The 17965-nt window shown below is 41.6% G+C and overlaps 1 protein-coding gene across 3 annotated transcripts in view; it reads left to right on the top strand.

Moving 5' to 3' along the window:
- The window catches only part of nek7 (NIMA-related kinase 7), a 72855-nt gene that overhangs the window by 32234 nt on the left and 22656 nt on the right, over positions 1-17965 (top strand). For all 3 annotated transcript variants that reach the window (XM_038715453.1, XM_038715452.1, XM_038715451.1), the window contains 5 exons: positions 3525-3665; positions 4580-4642; positions 8387-8497; positions 11901-12009; positions 13448-13555. In XM_038715453.1, coding sequence (XP_038571381.1) covers positions 3525-3665; positions 4580-4642; positions 8387-8497; positions 11901-12009; positions 13448-13555 — 532 coding nt within the window. The remainder of the gene's footprint in view (positions 1-3524; positions 3666-4579; positions 4643-8386; positions 8498-11900; positions 12010-13447; positions 13556-17965) is intronic.

Genomic DNA, 17965 nt, shown 5'->3' with positions numbered 1-17965 from the left:
GGCGGTTGTATGTCACCTTTATACCCAAGACACGCTGTCCCTCACAGACGTTACCCATAATACCTTGCACGGCTGCCACTTAATCTCCATCCCCTGCAGCTTGTCCCCATCACCAACCAGAATGACGTGAGTGAAAAGTGTAAGCACACCACATGGTACAGCACAGAAATGTAAGTCAAGAAAAAGATGTAGAAAGTCTATATTATGAAGGTCAGAATATAGAAAGAGATGGCAATAATCAATGGGCCTAACAATAATTGTTTCTTTGTCTCGGCCTTTATTTATAGGATCGGCCTGGCATGACATTTGACATGTGACCACATATTGATACAGTCATTTATACTGGCCAATGGTAGAGAATTTAAAGGAAAGAAAAGTGATAAACAGATTTAAGGTAAATGCAGCGTTGTCTTCTGAATCATTTTATGATCAGTTATGGACACCCCAAGAAAGAATCAAACATGTACCTTTGGTAGCATTTGTGCCATGCTTATGCAAGACCTGCTCTTTTGAAAGGTCCACTAGGCAACCCTTCACCTTTGGGTTCTACCACCTTTTTTAAACATCAAAAAATCAAATTTTGATCCTTACAAGCAGTAGTCTGTATAACCCCCTCCTCACAGTTTTGTTCAGGCACTGACCCCTGCGTCATTCAGGGTCGTTCCTCTGTGACTTCCCTTTATGTGTGTGTGTGTGTGTGTGTGTGTGTGTGTTTGTTGGGGCTTTGTGTTTCAGCTGGGAGCTCCTGATTGTGTGACACCCGTGTGCGGCAGATGAGACGGCCTGTCAGTCAGCTTTGGCCTGGCTGCCCTTTGAAGGCCAGGCCAGGGGGCGAAGAGGTGCCGCAAATGGCCTGTGAAGTTTACATACACTGCCCACTGCTAAACAGATTAGCTCTAATGAAGTGTCTAATGCCGGGGCCGCTGGCTGACATAATCCTGCCTGGCAGCCCGGCCCCTTGGCTGCCAAAAAAGCCGCCCTCCCTCCAGCCCTCTCTTCCGCCCTCGCACGGCCTCTGCTGCCACCCAGGGCGACTCCACATGGGGAGGTGCCCACTGTTAATCATGCCGGACAGTGTGCGATCTGACATGCAAATGTAGGTCATTGCATATGTAAATGTGTGATTACGGGGCTGGCATGCCAGGACACATTAGCAAGACTGTGCTCTCAGCAGGCGGTTGTCACAGCGCTTTAGAGGCTCATGCTAACATTTGTCAAGCTACAACGCAGCGAATGAAAGCAATGCCCTCTTGTCCTCTCTCTCTCCTATTCTCTCTCTCTCAATTTCTCTGAATCTATACACCTTGAACTGTCCATCCTGCATCATTCTTACACAAATGCTTCTGTCACCATTATGACAAGTCATTGCACAATATGGCCACACTTAATGTGACACACCTTAGATCTTTGTATAGATTTGTATTGTGCCTCTATTCTATGCAAGTTTTACTTTTTGTATGTAAAGTCCACACTGGAACAATATGTAACTATTGTTAAAGTATTCAGTGGTAGCTTATGGCAAAGCACTATTGCAGTTTTTTTTAGAGCTGCCGTAATGTTCAGCGATGGGTTGTGGAGCAGTGTGTCATGCTCTCTGTCAGAGTAACTCTCAGACAGCCCGGGATGATGGTGGTGTCACGCTGAAAAATGCACACACCTCGACGGTGTTAAGTGTTAATTGGACAGGGCATCTAATTGGCTAGCGCCTCTTCCTTTGTCACCCTTTTGAACTTTAAAAAACAATGAAATCCCCCTCCCCCACCTTTTATGAGTCTTGTTTGGAGTCGTGCTTCCCTGTGTGTGTGTGTGTGTGTGTGTCTTTAGATTTGTTTATATAGTTATGGGTTAATTTTTGCTAAACATTATTCAGTCTATGGGTTAGTTTTTTCAGCATAGAGACAATTAACTGAGCTGACCATAGCACTGCACTTGAGTGTTGTCAACCGTAGACATTCAGGCTTTTGCTGTTTTAAATACATTATGAGGAGCACAAATGCATTTGATTTTGCTTTTCTTTTATTGTTTTATATCGTTGTAAATTGAATATTTTTTCACTTGTTCCGTATTTTGGTTTGTTTTAATTGTTATTATTAACTGAATTAAAATATCATAATCTTCCTTTGTACTGACTAGGCAACTGAGGGAATCCTGTACAGCCTATCTTTGCGCTCATGGTAACTCCGTCAAACTACAAAATCCAAGTAAAGCGGTTTGAGTGTGACGACACTCCCTTCCTGTGTATTTAGTGCTTAGGAGATTCATTTGTGACCTTCTCTCCCCTCTTCATCTTCCTTCCCTCTGTCCTAAGTTGTGTGCCGCTAAGCTGCTCCCACTGCCACACTGGCAGAAGCGCTGGTGAGATGTGGCATTCTGATATCTGTCACCTTCTGTTTGCTCCCACCGACGCCTTGTACAAGTTTAGCAAAAGGCTGGAAAGGTCAAGCAGCCTGGTTGTTGCTTTTTTTCACACATCATATCCAAGGGGCTCATTCTGGTTTATTTTTGAGTGTTTTTTTTTTTATTTTATTTTGGGAAGGTGAGTGTCTATGGCGAGCAATGGCGAGGAGTCCTGTAGTCTGTGGCCCAGTGCCAGACAGTCAGTGATATAACTTGGCAAACAAAGGAAGAAAGAGGACTCCTGTGAACTTAAAATCAAGTCAGATGGAATGAAAAGATGCCCGGATTTATGTAATAGGGTATTTTAATTATTTTATTATATATTTTGTTTCCCCATAGAGGAATAGTTTTTTCACCTCTACTTTAGGGAGGTCAGAGTGCCGTTTAGCTACAAAACAGCACCCGTGAGGCCAGGGGTGATTAATTTGCCTGCCAAGCAGATGTAAGGTATAATTACAAGTTTACTGAACTACATAGGAACATTATCAATCCATGTAAAAATATGATAAACTGCTTACTGTATCAGATCAGAAGTTAATGTCTGGTGCCAGCATGGCAGCCACTTCCAGAAATCCTGCCAGGCCCTGCATGATGCTGCCCTGCTGCCCGTATAAAGTTAATCAGGAAATATGTTGACTTACTACTTGTGAGTTCACACTCTCGAATTGATTAGGAAAAACATTTGCAGTCCCAGACCTAGGGCTCTTTGGGTAGCTATGTAAATAACAGAAAATAAGGACTTTCCTCAATCTGTAGGCTTTAGTGAGGTGATGTGGTGCTGCAGTTCAGTGTTTGCACATTCCTCAAGACCTCTCACTGCATGACACATCAGCTTAATGCCACTCAAATCATCAGCAGCCTAGAGCAGCCTCTCAGCAAAACAAACTACAGAAGCTGGGGCCTCACCACTGTTTCACCCACATCCTTCAGCCCTCTTCCTTTCCTCTTTCAGTAATGTGGAGATAGTTGCACTTCAATGGTAAAACATGGTTACCGCAAAATGTCTGTAAATCATTTGTTTTTATTGTTTTTTCCCCTTGTAATATGTCTGTGTGTGCATATGCTGTGTGAACAAGCACGTGTCTATGTGCACAAATGTTAACAGAGATGCTTTTTTTCCCTTTCAGAAACCATTGCAACCAGATATGGGCCATAACTCGCTGGCAAACTTTCAGATTGAGAAGCAGATTGGACGTGGTCAGTTCAGTGAGGTGTACCGAGCAAGGTACCTGTTAGACAACACGTCAGTGGCCCTTAAGAAAGTCCAGGTGAGACACAGTAATGTGTGTGACTTTGGACACCAAGTTCACCCAATATATTCAGCCAGAGGTAAATGTTGAACTCTCTAACGGCCTTTTGTCATCTATAATTATGATTTTTGTTGTCCTCATGAATGTTCGGCCCCCAGAATTTAGCACTGGAAATTGAACTCACCTGCATACAGGACAATTTACTGTAGTACAAAGTAGGAATCAGCGATTACCAGATTTCACTATTAATTGCGCTTTAAAACAGTTAATTAATCGTAACGGCTCCGCTACACAGAGTGTTTCTATTGCGGGGAACGAAACTGTTGCAACTTGCACAAAACGAAAACAAAGTTACATGAGTGGTGCACCTGAGCGTATTGTTAATACACAAATACAACTTAATAAACTTAAGCATGGTAAATCTGAAATAAATTACTTGTCAATATGCTGAAAAATGCAAGAAAGGAGTGTGACAGTCTAGGATTAACAGTTTCTTTTTATCTGTCTGTCTTTTAAATTAAACAATTGTTGTTTATACTTTTGTTTTGGTAAAGTGCAATATGAGCCTACCTTCATAATATTACTCAGTACTCTTGAATGTGCACGCACACAGATACTTACAAGTATTCACTGACTTATGCACACATACACACCACCAAGAGGATATGATGCTCTGGTTGAGCATGTATACACACACACACACACACACCTTACACAAGGATTGTACATGTTACTCAGATGGGAAACACCTGTAGTCACTCCAGCGCCACCCTCTAGATAACAGCAACCATGTTTTCTGTTTAGTGTTTTTTCCCCCTATTTTCTCTCCATCTTACCATGTCTTGAATATGTCATAACACTGCTCTCTGTCCTCTCTCTCTCTCTCTCTCTCTCTCTCTCTCTTTCTCACTCCCCTTTTGATCTCTTGATAGATATTCGACTTGATGGATGCCAAAGCTCGGCAAGATTGCATCAAAGAGATAGATCTCCTTAAGGTAAAGAACCAGAGAAGAGGGAGACAGCGTCATGCACTGTGCTCTGTTCTCTTAGGGTGCCTCAGCTGAGACCTTCCACCACAGGAAAACAATTGATCTGCTCCAGACGGCTTGGATTTGGCTTTGTGTGCTGGTGTATAGGCACATGCACATGTGTGCATGCTTGCGTGGTTATGAATGCAGAGTATTTGTGCGCACAAGTGAGAATATGAATGAGTATGTGTGTGTGTGACTGTATAGTAAATGTGTACTACTGTCTCCTTATGTCTGTCTGTGTGTGTGTGTGAGGGGTGCAGGAGTGTAAAATCCCTCCAGGCTCACATTGACTCTTTTTTTTTAATGCAAAACTATTGTTTTTTTTAAATCTTTTTTAATATTTAGAGCTGGGCAACAGTCTATCAGCCTGGAAATTTAACAGCCTTTCTCATGTGTCTCTTGATGTTTTACCTCCTCCCTTTCCTAATTCTTGCTTTTTTTAATCTCCAATGGTTTCATTTATCAAACTACCATAAACATGTGTCAGTTAGGTTGCTCTCAAATACTAATGAACAAACTAATGACAGCTTCAATATCTCACCCTGTCTGCAAGATCCTAGATGTGTGTCAGAGTTGTGTGTGTTTGTGACTTGATTATGTGCATGTGTGCATTCATGCATTCCTGGTAGTGTTTCCCTCTATATATGAAGCCTTTCTGCACATGTGTGTGTGCGCACTGCAGGCAGTTTGAACACATGCACACGCTCATCCACACGCTCACATGTACACATTAGAGGAAAGTAAACAAAACCAATTAGTATGTTTCAAACACATCAGCAAAACTCCCGAGGCTCTTGGGCCAATCAAAGACAACGATACTCGATGCAGGCGAGACAGTGTAGAGTGCTGTAATCTGAGTAGCAGATCATTGACTTGATGGCAAAAGACAGCAGGGTTCTCCCGGATCTGTAGCTCTGACCTCCTAAGAGGGTTCAAGGCAGGGTTAAATGTCACACTCTGTCAGGTGACTATGTATCTCATCTCCTTTATGAATCTCCCACATTTCCTTTAGTTCTCTCTCATAGTATGGATCTTCTTTCTCCATACCTTTTTTTCAGTGTCTTGTCTTTTCTGTCTAATCACCCAGTTTCTATGTCGTTCCATCCATTTCTCCTCCTTTCCCTCTCCCTGCTCGTCTTCCCCTCTCAGAGCTTTTTGTTCCAGTCTTTTCATCCTGTAAGCTGCTAGTGAACATAGAAGTTATGCCCAGCCCTTCGCTGCCCAGCCAGTCTGATAATAAAGGGCTGAGTGTGTGTGAGAGAGAGACAGACCTTCTTCCTTATCCCCCACTAGACAGGCCAACAGGGGACACAGCCAAATCAGAATAATGAGAGGCACACTGGCATGGACCGACTGGAATGACACACACACATAATGCCGCGTGATCTCTCACACACACACACACACACACACACACAGACTCAGTCATGGCCTTTCAGCAGTCTGCTGTTTTATTTGTTTGTCTGTTTGTGTTTGTTTTTGCTCATTCATCTGTATTTTCCTGTTCTGACATGATGATTTCAACTTCAGAATCTCACTTCTCACTCTGTCCTTTTGTTTAAATCCTCGCTGATGGGAATGTTGGTTGCAGAAATAGCCTGCTTCCTGCCAATCTGCTAGTTTCACCATTCTTGAAATCCCACAGCTGTGTATTTCTCTCGCTTGTGGTTACTATCAAGCCTGGATTGTATTCTGAAGACTAATGATCTGCCCTAATCAGCACTGAAAAGCTGTAATGATGTCTCTGTGTTTGCTTGCTTCTGTTTTGTGTGTTATGTGTTTCTATAAAAATGTGTGTGTGGGGGGGGTGTGGCGGTGGGGGGTGGGGATGTTCAGGGTCCTACATCTGATTAGATTATACCAGCACAGTTTACTGGCAAGACAGAGAACTGGCAGCAACCAGTGTCATTTAACCTGATACAAGTTTAGTACATATTATATGTTTCTCTTTTAATGGACAAACAACACAAAATTTTATATTTTCTCATTTCTTATTCAGTGAATTGATATCAGGATGTCAGGAAACACAAGACATCCATTTCTGATGGTGATGGACATTAGAAGTTGCTATTATATAGTCTTTTTCAGCTGAAGTACACAAGATTGTAAATTTTTTTTAATATCTATTGTTCAGATTCCTACCAGCTAGAAAGCAAACTTTCTATGAGGATGTAATTCCCTTTTATAAATACAGTGGAACCTAATTTATTATCATGCTTAATTTTGTACCATCAGATTGCATTAGTCAGTAGCTTGTTTTTCTTTGAAACACATCATCAGCTCACCAAATATATCACATAGTCTTGCATGATTATGTAATTAAACACCAGTGTGTGTAATTACTTAATCATGAAAGACTCTATGATGTAATATTTCCCAATGAGTGATTGTTTTATTGCAGAAGGCTCTCTTCCATCATTTATATAAACATCTGCATGCAAACATATCTCTTTATTTCTCTGTATCCTCTGCCTGAGGTTCAATTTGTGGAAGAGGAGTGGGTTGGTGCAGGGGGGGTGGTGGTGGTGGTGGGGGCACTTGTCATTACTCCCTGGCAGTGCTACAGTGTGGAGCTGTGCAGAACTGTCACTCTGAGCCAAAAATACATCTGGCAAGAGAGGACAAGGAAGGGAGAAGGAAGGATGGAGACATGAGGAAGGGAAAGAGAGAGCGAATGAGAAAGGGGATTGTAGAGGGATGCAGAGATGGAGTGGAGAGTGTAGTGTTGCGCAGTGTACTGTACTGTGTTCTCCTTTCCCCTCTTCTTGGCATCATCCGGAGCATGAACATTTCTTTAATCACAGCAGAGAAAGCAGAGCGGAGCCGAGTGGAGGACGCGTGTCACACTGCTCAGTCTGCTCGCATCACACCCCCCCACCCCCTCTTTCCCCTCCTCGACATTGCCACACCACACAGCTCCATGTCTCCAGCTTTCCACATATCACCATCTCTCCCTGCTTCCTCCTCCTTTCTCTAACTGTGCTCACCTTATCCCTCTCCTATTGTTTTTTTCCCCCTTCCTCACCTTTGTTCTCTTTCCCTACCTCTTCACCTCGCCCTGTCTCCATCATTCCTTTTGCTCATCTGTGTGACTGTGTCATTTGTTTCTTTCCCTTCATTGCGCCTCCCTCCCTCTCTTCCCCTTCTCTCTCTTTGCTCTGGATGAATAGAGACTTTTTGTTTACTACAGGGAATGCTGTTCCTGCCTTATTGACCAACCAACAGGAAGAAATATCAGCCAGAGATGAGCCTGGGTGCTTGTTGTTCTGACTGCCAGCCATGTCAGCCTGTCAGGCGTGTGTGTGTCTCACACATGGGTTGTTGTCATCACAGACAGAGGGGTTGTTGTGACATGTCACCCAGCTTTGTCACACTGGAGGACAAAACTGTCTCATTAGGTCCACACTTACCAAATATGGATCCCAAATACAGATTAAACTGTTGTTGTTTTAATTGCTGGTGAAAGTGTGGAGGATTGCACAACTCGTGACATGAACCTGTTTCTTTGTTGATAGTGTTGTTTTGATATAAATTGTGCAAAAAGTTTACAAGACGATGCTTCTGTCTGTAGCTTCTGCAAGGAATGATTTTCTCTCTTGGATTAGGTAGTGTCACCGTGGAAGCTCTTAATGTGACAAGTGTCACCACCATGTCTTCTGCCCGCCTTTTCTTTCCATCTCCATGACATGTCTTTTTTTTCTCCCACAGCAATTGAACCACCCCAATGTGATAAAGTACCATGCGTCTTTTATTGAGGACAATGAGCTGAACATAGTTCTGGAGCTAGCGGATGCAGGGGACCTCTCGCGTATGATCAAGGTAATGAACTCCCCGCAGCAGCAAACCTACTAGCTAACACTCAATTGATGTGGTCATGTAATACTTAAAGTAACACTCAACCACAAGAACCTTAAAGGACACAGAATCAAACATGAAACTATACAGTGTCTTGGTTGATCAGATAAACCAAAAATCCACTATTTGATTATTATGAAGGAAAATTACGGTATATCTAATATCCGACTAAATAATAGCCAGTCCAACACCATATCACACATTTGGTGTCAAAAGATGACGTGGCCTTTTAGAACTGAAGGAATGGTGGCAGGAGGTCTGTGGTTTGTGGTTATTGCAGGATTTTGAGTACCTGGACGCTGAGTCAATCTGAATCATCCATTCCGTGCTGAAACAAAAAAACAACTAATATAAAGCCTCATGCAACCCCCTTTAATCCCAGTAGTCTGTGTTGATGTGCATAGACTGTGAAAAGGAAGTTGTTAAGAATCACGTAATAATTAATGGTCTTTAAGTTCCAGCATGTGTTGAATGTAGGGGGTATGTGAACACATACTGAGCACATCTTATCTGGCTTTAATCTGACGTTTTCCTCATATCTTTTACATACTAAATCTTGAGGTGAGGAATTTACGACAAAAGCTGTTATTTGTGGTAATATTATAATGAAGGTTTTTAGGAAACTTGAGGTTTGAATAGTTTTTCTTCTCATGTCTTTTATTTTTGTCCTAATATTGGCCACAAAAAAAATATGCCCAGCTTTTCATCCTGGCTAGATTTCCCTAAGAAAAAACATATAACCAATAACATCACCATTGGTCAAAATAGAAGGAAATGTATATTAGAATAAAGTAAGATTAAATTAAGCCACATGCATGTATCAAGGTGACCATGTCTTAAACCGAGATCAACAAGGGTTTTTGTGGGGGGATGATGATGTTGTTGAAACTGGAGCAGAAAAATGAGCAGAAAAACGTTCGAAAGTGGTAGTGATTATATCCCAGGCTCACCATGTTATTCGTCTTTCAGTTAGACCAAACCCCAAGTTATTATAAAAACCTGCCAGTATAGCAAATTAGTGGTGTACATGTAAAAAACCTGGGCTTCTTCCATGCATAAATGATGCCGCGGCGTTGTATCGGCACAGCTCGACAAGCTGTTTGCAGTCAAACTCAGCAGCTCCGCATCCGCACAGTTCAACACAGCAAATTAGGAGAGGCGAGGATTAGCGGTACAAGAGAATGAACATGGCAGGCACAGCACACACACATAGACCAGTGATATATATCCATTACACATGCACACTAATACACACTGAATACATACATATGGTATACTGTTGAGGCAAAGACTGTGCAGACACAACCATGGACACACACACACACACACACACACACACACACACACACACACACACACACACACACACACACACACACACACACACACACACACACACTTGTTCAGATATGCACGTTACAAAGCACCCTGAAGAGGTAAGACAACAGAGCATCACTACTATCTTAGCTAAGCTACAAAGGATGCTGGGAGCATTCAGGCTGTATCCTTATGGCTGCTGACAATATACAGTCATACACGCAAGTACACGCCTCTCCTCTGCACCATTTGTCTCCTGCACCGTTCTAAAGGATTTGTTTTTTAATGTAACAGTGGCAGTCCAGAGGTGCGTGCCATGGATTAACCCCCCCTTCAGGGCCATAATGTGACGTAAACACATCCGTACACTGTGCCATATGTAAAACAGAACCCCCCATGCAGAAATTTAACATTTTTTATTCTTTTTGATTTCTCGTCCTCTACTCTGCTCTCTTCTCCTTTTCTCTCCCTCCCTCATTCTCTAATACATTCTCTCTCTCTGACCATCTCAGAATTCAAATGAAATCAAATGGTCCTTGATTTGCATGCACTTACAGAATATTGCATGTGCAGTGTTTGCTGTTAAAGGCAGAGAAGAGGGTGGTGGTGGTGTTGGTGGGTGTCTATGAGCTCCCCCATTGACATCAAACAGTCCTCTGATATGGAAATGGGAGGGCAAGGGAAGAATGGCTTCTCAACTAAGGCTTTGTTTGGATGTAGGCCAAGGTCTATCCCTCCCTCTTTCCATCTATCTTTCGCTATCCCTCTTTTTCACTCAAACCATTCTCTCCATTTTCTGTATCTCTTCCTATCACCTACAACCTTTCCATTACTTCCTTCCATTGTTCGACTATTTGCTGTCTCGCCATCCATCTAAGTTTTTTTCCCTGATTCTGCCTCTCTTGCTCTCTCTCACATTGTTTAGTAGGGCTATGGGCCAGTAATTTTAACAGTCCTGTCCTTTCTCCTCCTTGACCTCTAACCTCACTAGAGACTACAGGTTACTCTGTTTTTATATTGTCAGAGTTTGTGGCTGATGCACAATCAGTTTAGACAGGTACTTCTAATAGACTGTAAGCCGATTATGATACCGATGCATAAATATGAACGTTCAGGTGGTATGCAAAATGTACGTGCATATAGTACAAACTTACATGTGTGTCAAGAAGACAAGATATGGTCAGGGATGTTCCTTCTTTACTCAGTTAATGTTTTAATGTAGTTACTTCCCTGTACATGACCTGGAAATCACTCATTGTGCTGTTGCTATGTTTTTCAAAGTAACAGTATCTGCTAAATGCTTACATAGTAATTGTCATGTGCAGGACTTCCGTTCAAGCTGGCTAACCAGGTTTCCAGGTACCAGGTGTCCAGGTTTTTCTTACTTGCAAATGGAACCATGAAGACACCCCATAGCCAGACTTCTTACATCTCCTTAGTCTGCTGTTGGAGGAGTTATTATGATCACTTGTTGACTGTTGTCACTATGGATCAATAAGCCATTATGTCTAAACTGAAGCTCTGTCATCATTGTGGCTTTTGTGGATATGGACCACATGATCCAGAACGACTCACTCGCCCCCCACCCCCCCCACCCCCCCCCCAAAAAAAATCTAGTAAAAATGACTGGAACCACTGTGCCACTGAAATCTGTACGTAACAAAAGAGCTGTGTGCCAGATGGGAGAGTTTTGGAAGGTACCACAGATTTATTCTCTGTTCCTAAGAATGCATATGCTTTCCATTTTGGCCAGATAGAAAATGAGACGGAGCTTGGTTAGGCAAGGGACAGACCAAGAGGAGAGTGGTCTGGGTTCCATTAACAGTGGAGTCAGAACTAGAGACTGAGGCTGGAGATGGATGCTGTATAAACACATTCACATAAACACATTGCTACCATCTTAAAATGCATCCTTTCCCATCCCTATTAAAATATTTTATTTGTTCCCTCTTTCAGGTATGCTAATGTTGCTTTGATTTTCTAATTTGGATGTTTCTTTTTGTGTGTGTGTTTGTGTGTCCGTGCGTGTTTGCTCGCATTTACTTTACAGCACTTTAAGAAGCAGAGGAGGCTTATCCCTGAGAGAACAGTGTGGAAGTACTTTGTCCAGCTCTGCAGTGCGCTTGAACATATGCACTCCCGGAGAGTCATGCACAGAGGTAGCGATGATGTGCACACACAGACATACTGTACATAAACATACACTCACACATATATTTGACTAATTCGTTCATTATAATAAGATAATCAATAGATTCTATTCAATCTGGACAAGTCTGAGCCACCATGAATGTTTTGAAAAAGTTGTACTAATGGAAGAGTACCAATAGAGACTTATAGACATGCTGCAACTGCTCACATATCTTTTCCACCTCCTGTTAATGTGACATATTAACAAGAAAAGCAATAGAATCAAACAAGTAGTTACTTTTCCAGAGCATGACATTTGAGTAAACCACAAAAAGATATGATTAATTATGTGAATAAAGTCTCAAAGCATATGACCAATTACAAACTCTGACATTAGCCCTTGAAAACACATCTTTTCACATTTAAACACTTTCATATTATCTAGCTTGCTTTTCTTGGTATCATGTTTTTCATTATGGTGTGTGTGTTGGGTGGAGGGGAAGCTATCATCTAGTGGACGCTTGGCCTTAACAAAGTCTCTTAAACCTCAGATGACATAACATATGGTCCTGAATGGACCAAATACGGGACGAATAACCAAAACAGTCTTTGCTTGCAGCTGCATTACCACACACCAGTAGTGAGGTGTGTTGTTTTTATGTTATTTTAATTATGAATGTTTAATAGCATACAAAATTGAACTGCAACCAATATATGTCTGGAATTTGTGGAAATAATCTTAAGTTGCTATGTACTGCTACTTTACTGTGTCAATCTAACAGAATAAAACGTCTAGTATGGACCCCTTAAGTCCTGAAAAACGGAACATAAAGTCAGTGAATTTTCTTCAGTGTGAACGACCTTGTTGCATACGACAGAAGGCTTAAGTGTAGGTGTTAAACAACGCATAGACCAGAGAACAGTGTTTATGGGCACACATGCTTTCAGTAGGGCCCAGTCAAATCAAGTCCTGGATTCATGTGCATAGGCTGCTGCATAGGCGCACACACAACCGCGCACACACACACACACTCAACTACAGGTGGTATACTTCCGTTGGACTGACTCTGATTAGGGCACAGGGACACTAATGAACCCTGAGCTCTGGGCTTTAATGACCACTTAGCAGAGACCGCCTATTCAAAAGCCGCTTACAGTTATATTGGAGAAGTAAATTTCAAAGGCTGATGCGGAACACATTAACATTACCTTAGAAAAAGCATCAGAAATGGTTTGCTGACACCCACACTAATGGAAATTAATATTTTCAATAATATCATGTCTACTCTATCACAGTGCACATTCACTTTTCTATATGATCATGTCTCCACACCGTAAGCATTGCTGCCCATCACATTTTCTGTCACTAATGTAACATTCCCATTGGCGATTTAAACAGTCAGCTTGATTTTTGCATGCAACCAACCACTATATCTCTTCTTATCTCTTCAACTCATTCTTCTCCAGACATCAAGCCAGCCAATGTCTTCATCACAGCTACAGGGGTAGTGAAACTAGGAGACTTGGGACTGGGACGATTCTTCAGCTCCAAAACAACCGCCGCTCACTCACTAGGTAATTTACAACTGTCTATATATATGTGGATATACACACAAACACACACACACTTGTGAACACACAAATGCACACTTAGACACAGTGGCCCCCAGTAATCACCCAGTGTTGGATGTGTTTCATTAGGCACGGTGAGCCAAGAGCCATGTGTCATTTAGCTATGCTCCTTGGCCAAGGCTGTGCCCACCACCTTCATAGGCCACTTAGCTACTTCCTGTTGCCTTGACCTTTAAACCTAACACAGATGAATGCTGGGCAGAGGCCTTCGACACACAGCTCTGATTGTGACTGTGTGCCATAAAACAAGCCAGCCAACTTTACAACCGCGGTTATTGTAGGATTTGATGGGTGTGTTTGTCACTTGTGGGAAATGAAATCATATAACATATTTTTTGTTCAAAGAAGTGAGAAATGTATCCAAAGAATTGCCACAATGATTAAGACTCCTCCATTTGGCTTAGTTTAAGACTTAACCCAAAAAAATAAGTGTGCTAAATCTGAGACTGTACAAAGTGACAAACAGAACGGTACCACATGTTTAAATGCATTCTTTAACACATAAGGTGTTTAATGACTCTGGGCCTCGTACTGTAAATCTTCAGGATAAGCCTGTAACTTTAAGAAGAGAGCGAAACAACATTTAAGTGATTATTGATTTCCACAGGAATAGACATAGATGTTTGAACCACTTCAAGCTTTGACCTGTCATTGAAAGCCTGTAGCTTGTCTCACTTTACAGGAGACATGGGGTTTAACACAAATACACACAGAGACTCAACATACATACACATCTACCTCAGTTCAAGGGTGTCCTAGTGTTTAAAACACATGCATACCTATTAACAATTTGTTAACAACCTGTTCCTACCAGCCCTCATCACTGTGCCCTATTGTTAAAGTCTCTCCATTCCTGCACCTTTTTATGTTGCTTAACATCACAGTGCATAACGCTGCAAAGTCTAGTAAAAGACCGGGCGTCATGGATATATTGTAATGAACTGAACATGTTAGAGATGAGTCCATAAAAATACTAAAAGCTTTCAAGAAATCATCAAATCAGTATCAGAAAATTATGTATTCTGCTGTTCTGTTCAAGGCACAATTTTAAACCACCACCATGTCTTGAGAAATGAGGACAGGGCATCCTGAAGATTGTCCTTTAATAACAGCAAATTCAGTGAAAAATCCCACCAAACAAGCACAGTTTTCTATATTTATGTGCTCTCCTCAGTCACTGACTACTTTTTAAGGCTAACAAAAATATGTTTCCGGATAGCGGAATTGTGTGGTTATTTTGTGTTAGTAATATTTAAATGACTCTCTTTATTACTGACATTGACAGTTCAATGTCCAATATTACACAGTAAATTGTATTTGAGATGGTTAAACTGGTTTCAAGCCTATAGAGGTACTTGAAGGTGCTGTGCCTCTGCAATTTGAGCTGCTTTATGATGGAAAAAGTAGAAAAATGAATTCTACAGACAAATATAAACGCTATCATTTGCACTGTCTCACTTCCTTATGTCAAACTGTTATTACCACAAACCGCATGCTATTCTCAGCCCCTGTACAGCAGCAGCCCTGCTTTTGAGAAAGTGTGAATCACATGATCAACTCAACAGAAGCCCTATCAACTAAGCAGCCTGCAGTGCCAGCAGAGCCGGCTGAAAGCGTCTGTGATTGCTCATTAAATGTTGAGTCCACAGCACCCTCTTTAGGCTGACAGGGGACAGGCAGCCCCATAAGCAAAGGGGTCAACTGGAATGCTCTTATCATCAATCTGAAGCAATCAAGACTGCTTTTTTAATTATCGTGAAACTACACATATCACAGTGCAAAATTTCTTCCAGTGCAGAGTAAATGCGCGGCCATGTGTATTTTTTTTAAATAGATGCATTGATTTAGAACAGCTTACACTGACCCTGAGATACAGTAACTCACCCCAAATAAACTTGTGCGAATTATGTGATTTTGTAATGATACATTTTATATGCAGTTGTGTGACCTTCTCTCTTGCTACTGTTTCTCTGTCTTACTTGTCGGCATTTCTCCTTCTCTCTGTCCTTCCCTCTGGTACTTTGACTTTTAGTTGGAGAGAAAAACAAAGGTTGGGGGTGTAGAGAGAAGGTGTAAGAAAACTAGAGTTAAAGAATGAAAGACAGCACACAGAGTGAGAGAGAGTGAAGAGTCAGAGAGGGGGGAGAAAGCAATATGTCATAAAAAGAAAGGAGCATAAGAATTAGAAGAACAGGTGACAAAGAAACAGAAAAAGAAGGGTAGAATGTGTCGGGTGTGAGAGAAGAGAATGTGACAATGACACAGGAAAAAAAAGAAAAGCTGAGAAAGAAAAAGTTAGAAGGAGCGAGAGAAAGAAAGAGGAGCGAATATGACAATGTGACAGAAAAAAAGGAAGGAAAAAAAGTAAAGTGAGAGAGAGGGATGGAAAGAAAGAATGTGAGGAAGAGCTGTGTGTGCATGCATGCAGTCGCGTGCCAGCGTGGGTCTGTAATGAGCCCAGCCACCCAGCTGAACAGTAGAGCAGGGTGGTGGAGATGAGATGGAGGTCCAGGCATACAGCCTGTCAGCTTCCAGGCTTTCAACTCAGCCGCTCAGCAGCCTGCAGTCACACACACACAGACACAGACACAGACACACACACACACAAACATACACACACACACACACAGTTTTTTTTGTCTCTTACACACTCTTGCACACACTATAGAGACACATAGACTCTTTGTCTCCTATATAGATTTATGTATGCACAGGGATGCATGTGCATGTCCTAATCCATATGGGCTTGAATGCATGCACACACACACATTCAGGGGCAGATAATCGTGCACATTCACATAGATTTACAGCATACATGCACACCAACAGACACACACTCAGTGACACATATACATCTACTTTCTGGGACATGAGACTGACAAGAGTACACACAGGCGTGCAAAAGACACCACTACACACACTCTGCTTTTCAGTGCTAAGGATGGGTACATAGGGTTATGGCAAGAGTTGGATTAAAGAGATAAAGAACAAAAGAACGGTAGTAACAGGAAAGCTGATGCAATCATTAGAGAAATGAGAGACTAGCCACTTGGCAGTAATACGTACTATATTATACCTGCAATTAACACCTGTAATGAGAGAGGTGTTAACAATGAGTTCTGGGGGAAAGAACAAGATGGAAGCAGAACGACTTTGGGGAGGCTGATGTTTGAAATAATTACGACAATTTCAACATGTGTGTGTGTGTGTGTGTGTATATAAAGACTCAGTTATCTTAAAAAGACAAGCAAGCCAGTTGTGAAACCGAGAGGGGCAGGAGGAGAGCCAAATGGGGGGTGAGGGCTCAGCAGGACATGTAGAAAACCAAGAAAAATATAACATGAATATAAGTAAATCCAGAGAACGCCTTCTGATTATGAGATTAAGTCTGTTATGGCTGTGCTGCTGCCTGCAACTTTAACCCTTATTTGTTAAAACAGTACATAATAGAGCAGAGATTTCCAAAACTCCTGACCTGGGTCTGAATGAGAAATTCAATCATAGCCTTTGAGATTCTAGCAGTATCTTGCTTGCTGTTTGAAGTACAGAAATGTAAAACTGGTAATAGAGAGATTAGAGAAGGCCTACACCATTACTGGGAGCCCTTTATGAAATACTTCAGTGTTTAAATGGTCCTGTAAAATCTTTGGGTTTAAATTGTTGATAAGGAAATTGCAGTAAGTCTGTGCAAATCAATAGAAGAACACCAACGTTGGTTTATTTAACATTACTTTCAGCAATTGGTTAGAAGTGTGAGGTTCCTTATACTTGATGGCATCTTACCTTCTATAAAACAGTGATTACCCTGTTTCGCAGGGAATACAGTGTTGTCAGCCATTCACAATAATGAAAATCAATCCGAACATGACTTTCAATTTATTTGCATGAATAAGTAATGTGCCCTTAATTTAGCATGCTGAAGGAGTCTATGCCCATATCTGCTGCCTTTTTTAATGCAACTATTAGCATAAGAGAGGCTGATTCTTTTTAATCAACTAATAATGAATGTTAGGGGAGCTTGTTCAGACCACACCATGAGACCTCGCAGCTCACACACACATACACATGCACGTAGACACACACACAAAGCACAGTACCAACCTGATGACCAATTAAAACAGCATCCCCAGTCCGCTGTTTATTCTTCCTCTTGCTCTCTCTTGCTTCTCCACTGCCTGTGCAGATGCTGATTATTTTTGGAATGACAGGTAACACTTCATTATTCAAAACCGCACATTTAAGATAAAAGCGTGTTTTCTCAACCCAATTAGATCTGCACCAAAATTAAAAGTGCTAGCTTTCATTTCAGTTCCCATAGACTTCAAATATAATAGCTCCCTCTGTAATAGTTTT

This window comes from Micropterus salmoides, unplaced genomic scaffold (assembly GCF_014851395.1).
Source record: "Micropterus salmoides isolate LMB-PRFRI ecotype aquatic unplaced genomic scaffold, ASM1485139v1 Ms_hic_scaffold_13, whole genome shotgun sequence".
Classification (NCBI taxonomy): domain Eukaryota; kingdom Metazoa; phylum Chordata; class Actinopteri; order Centrarchiformes; family Centrarchidae; genus Micropterus; species Micropterus salmoides.
This window is presented reverse-complemented; position numbering and strand designations above follow the sequence as displayed.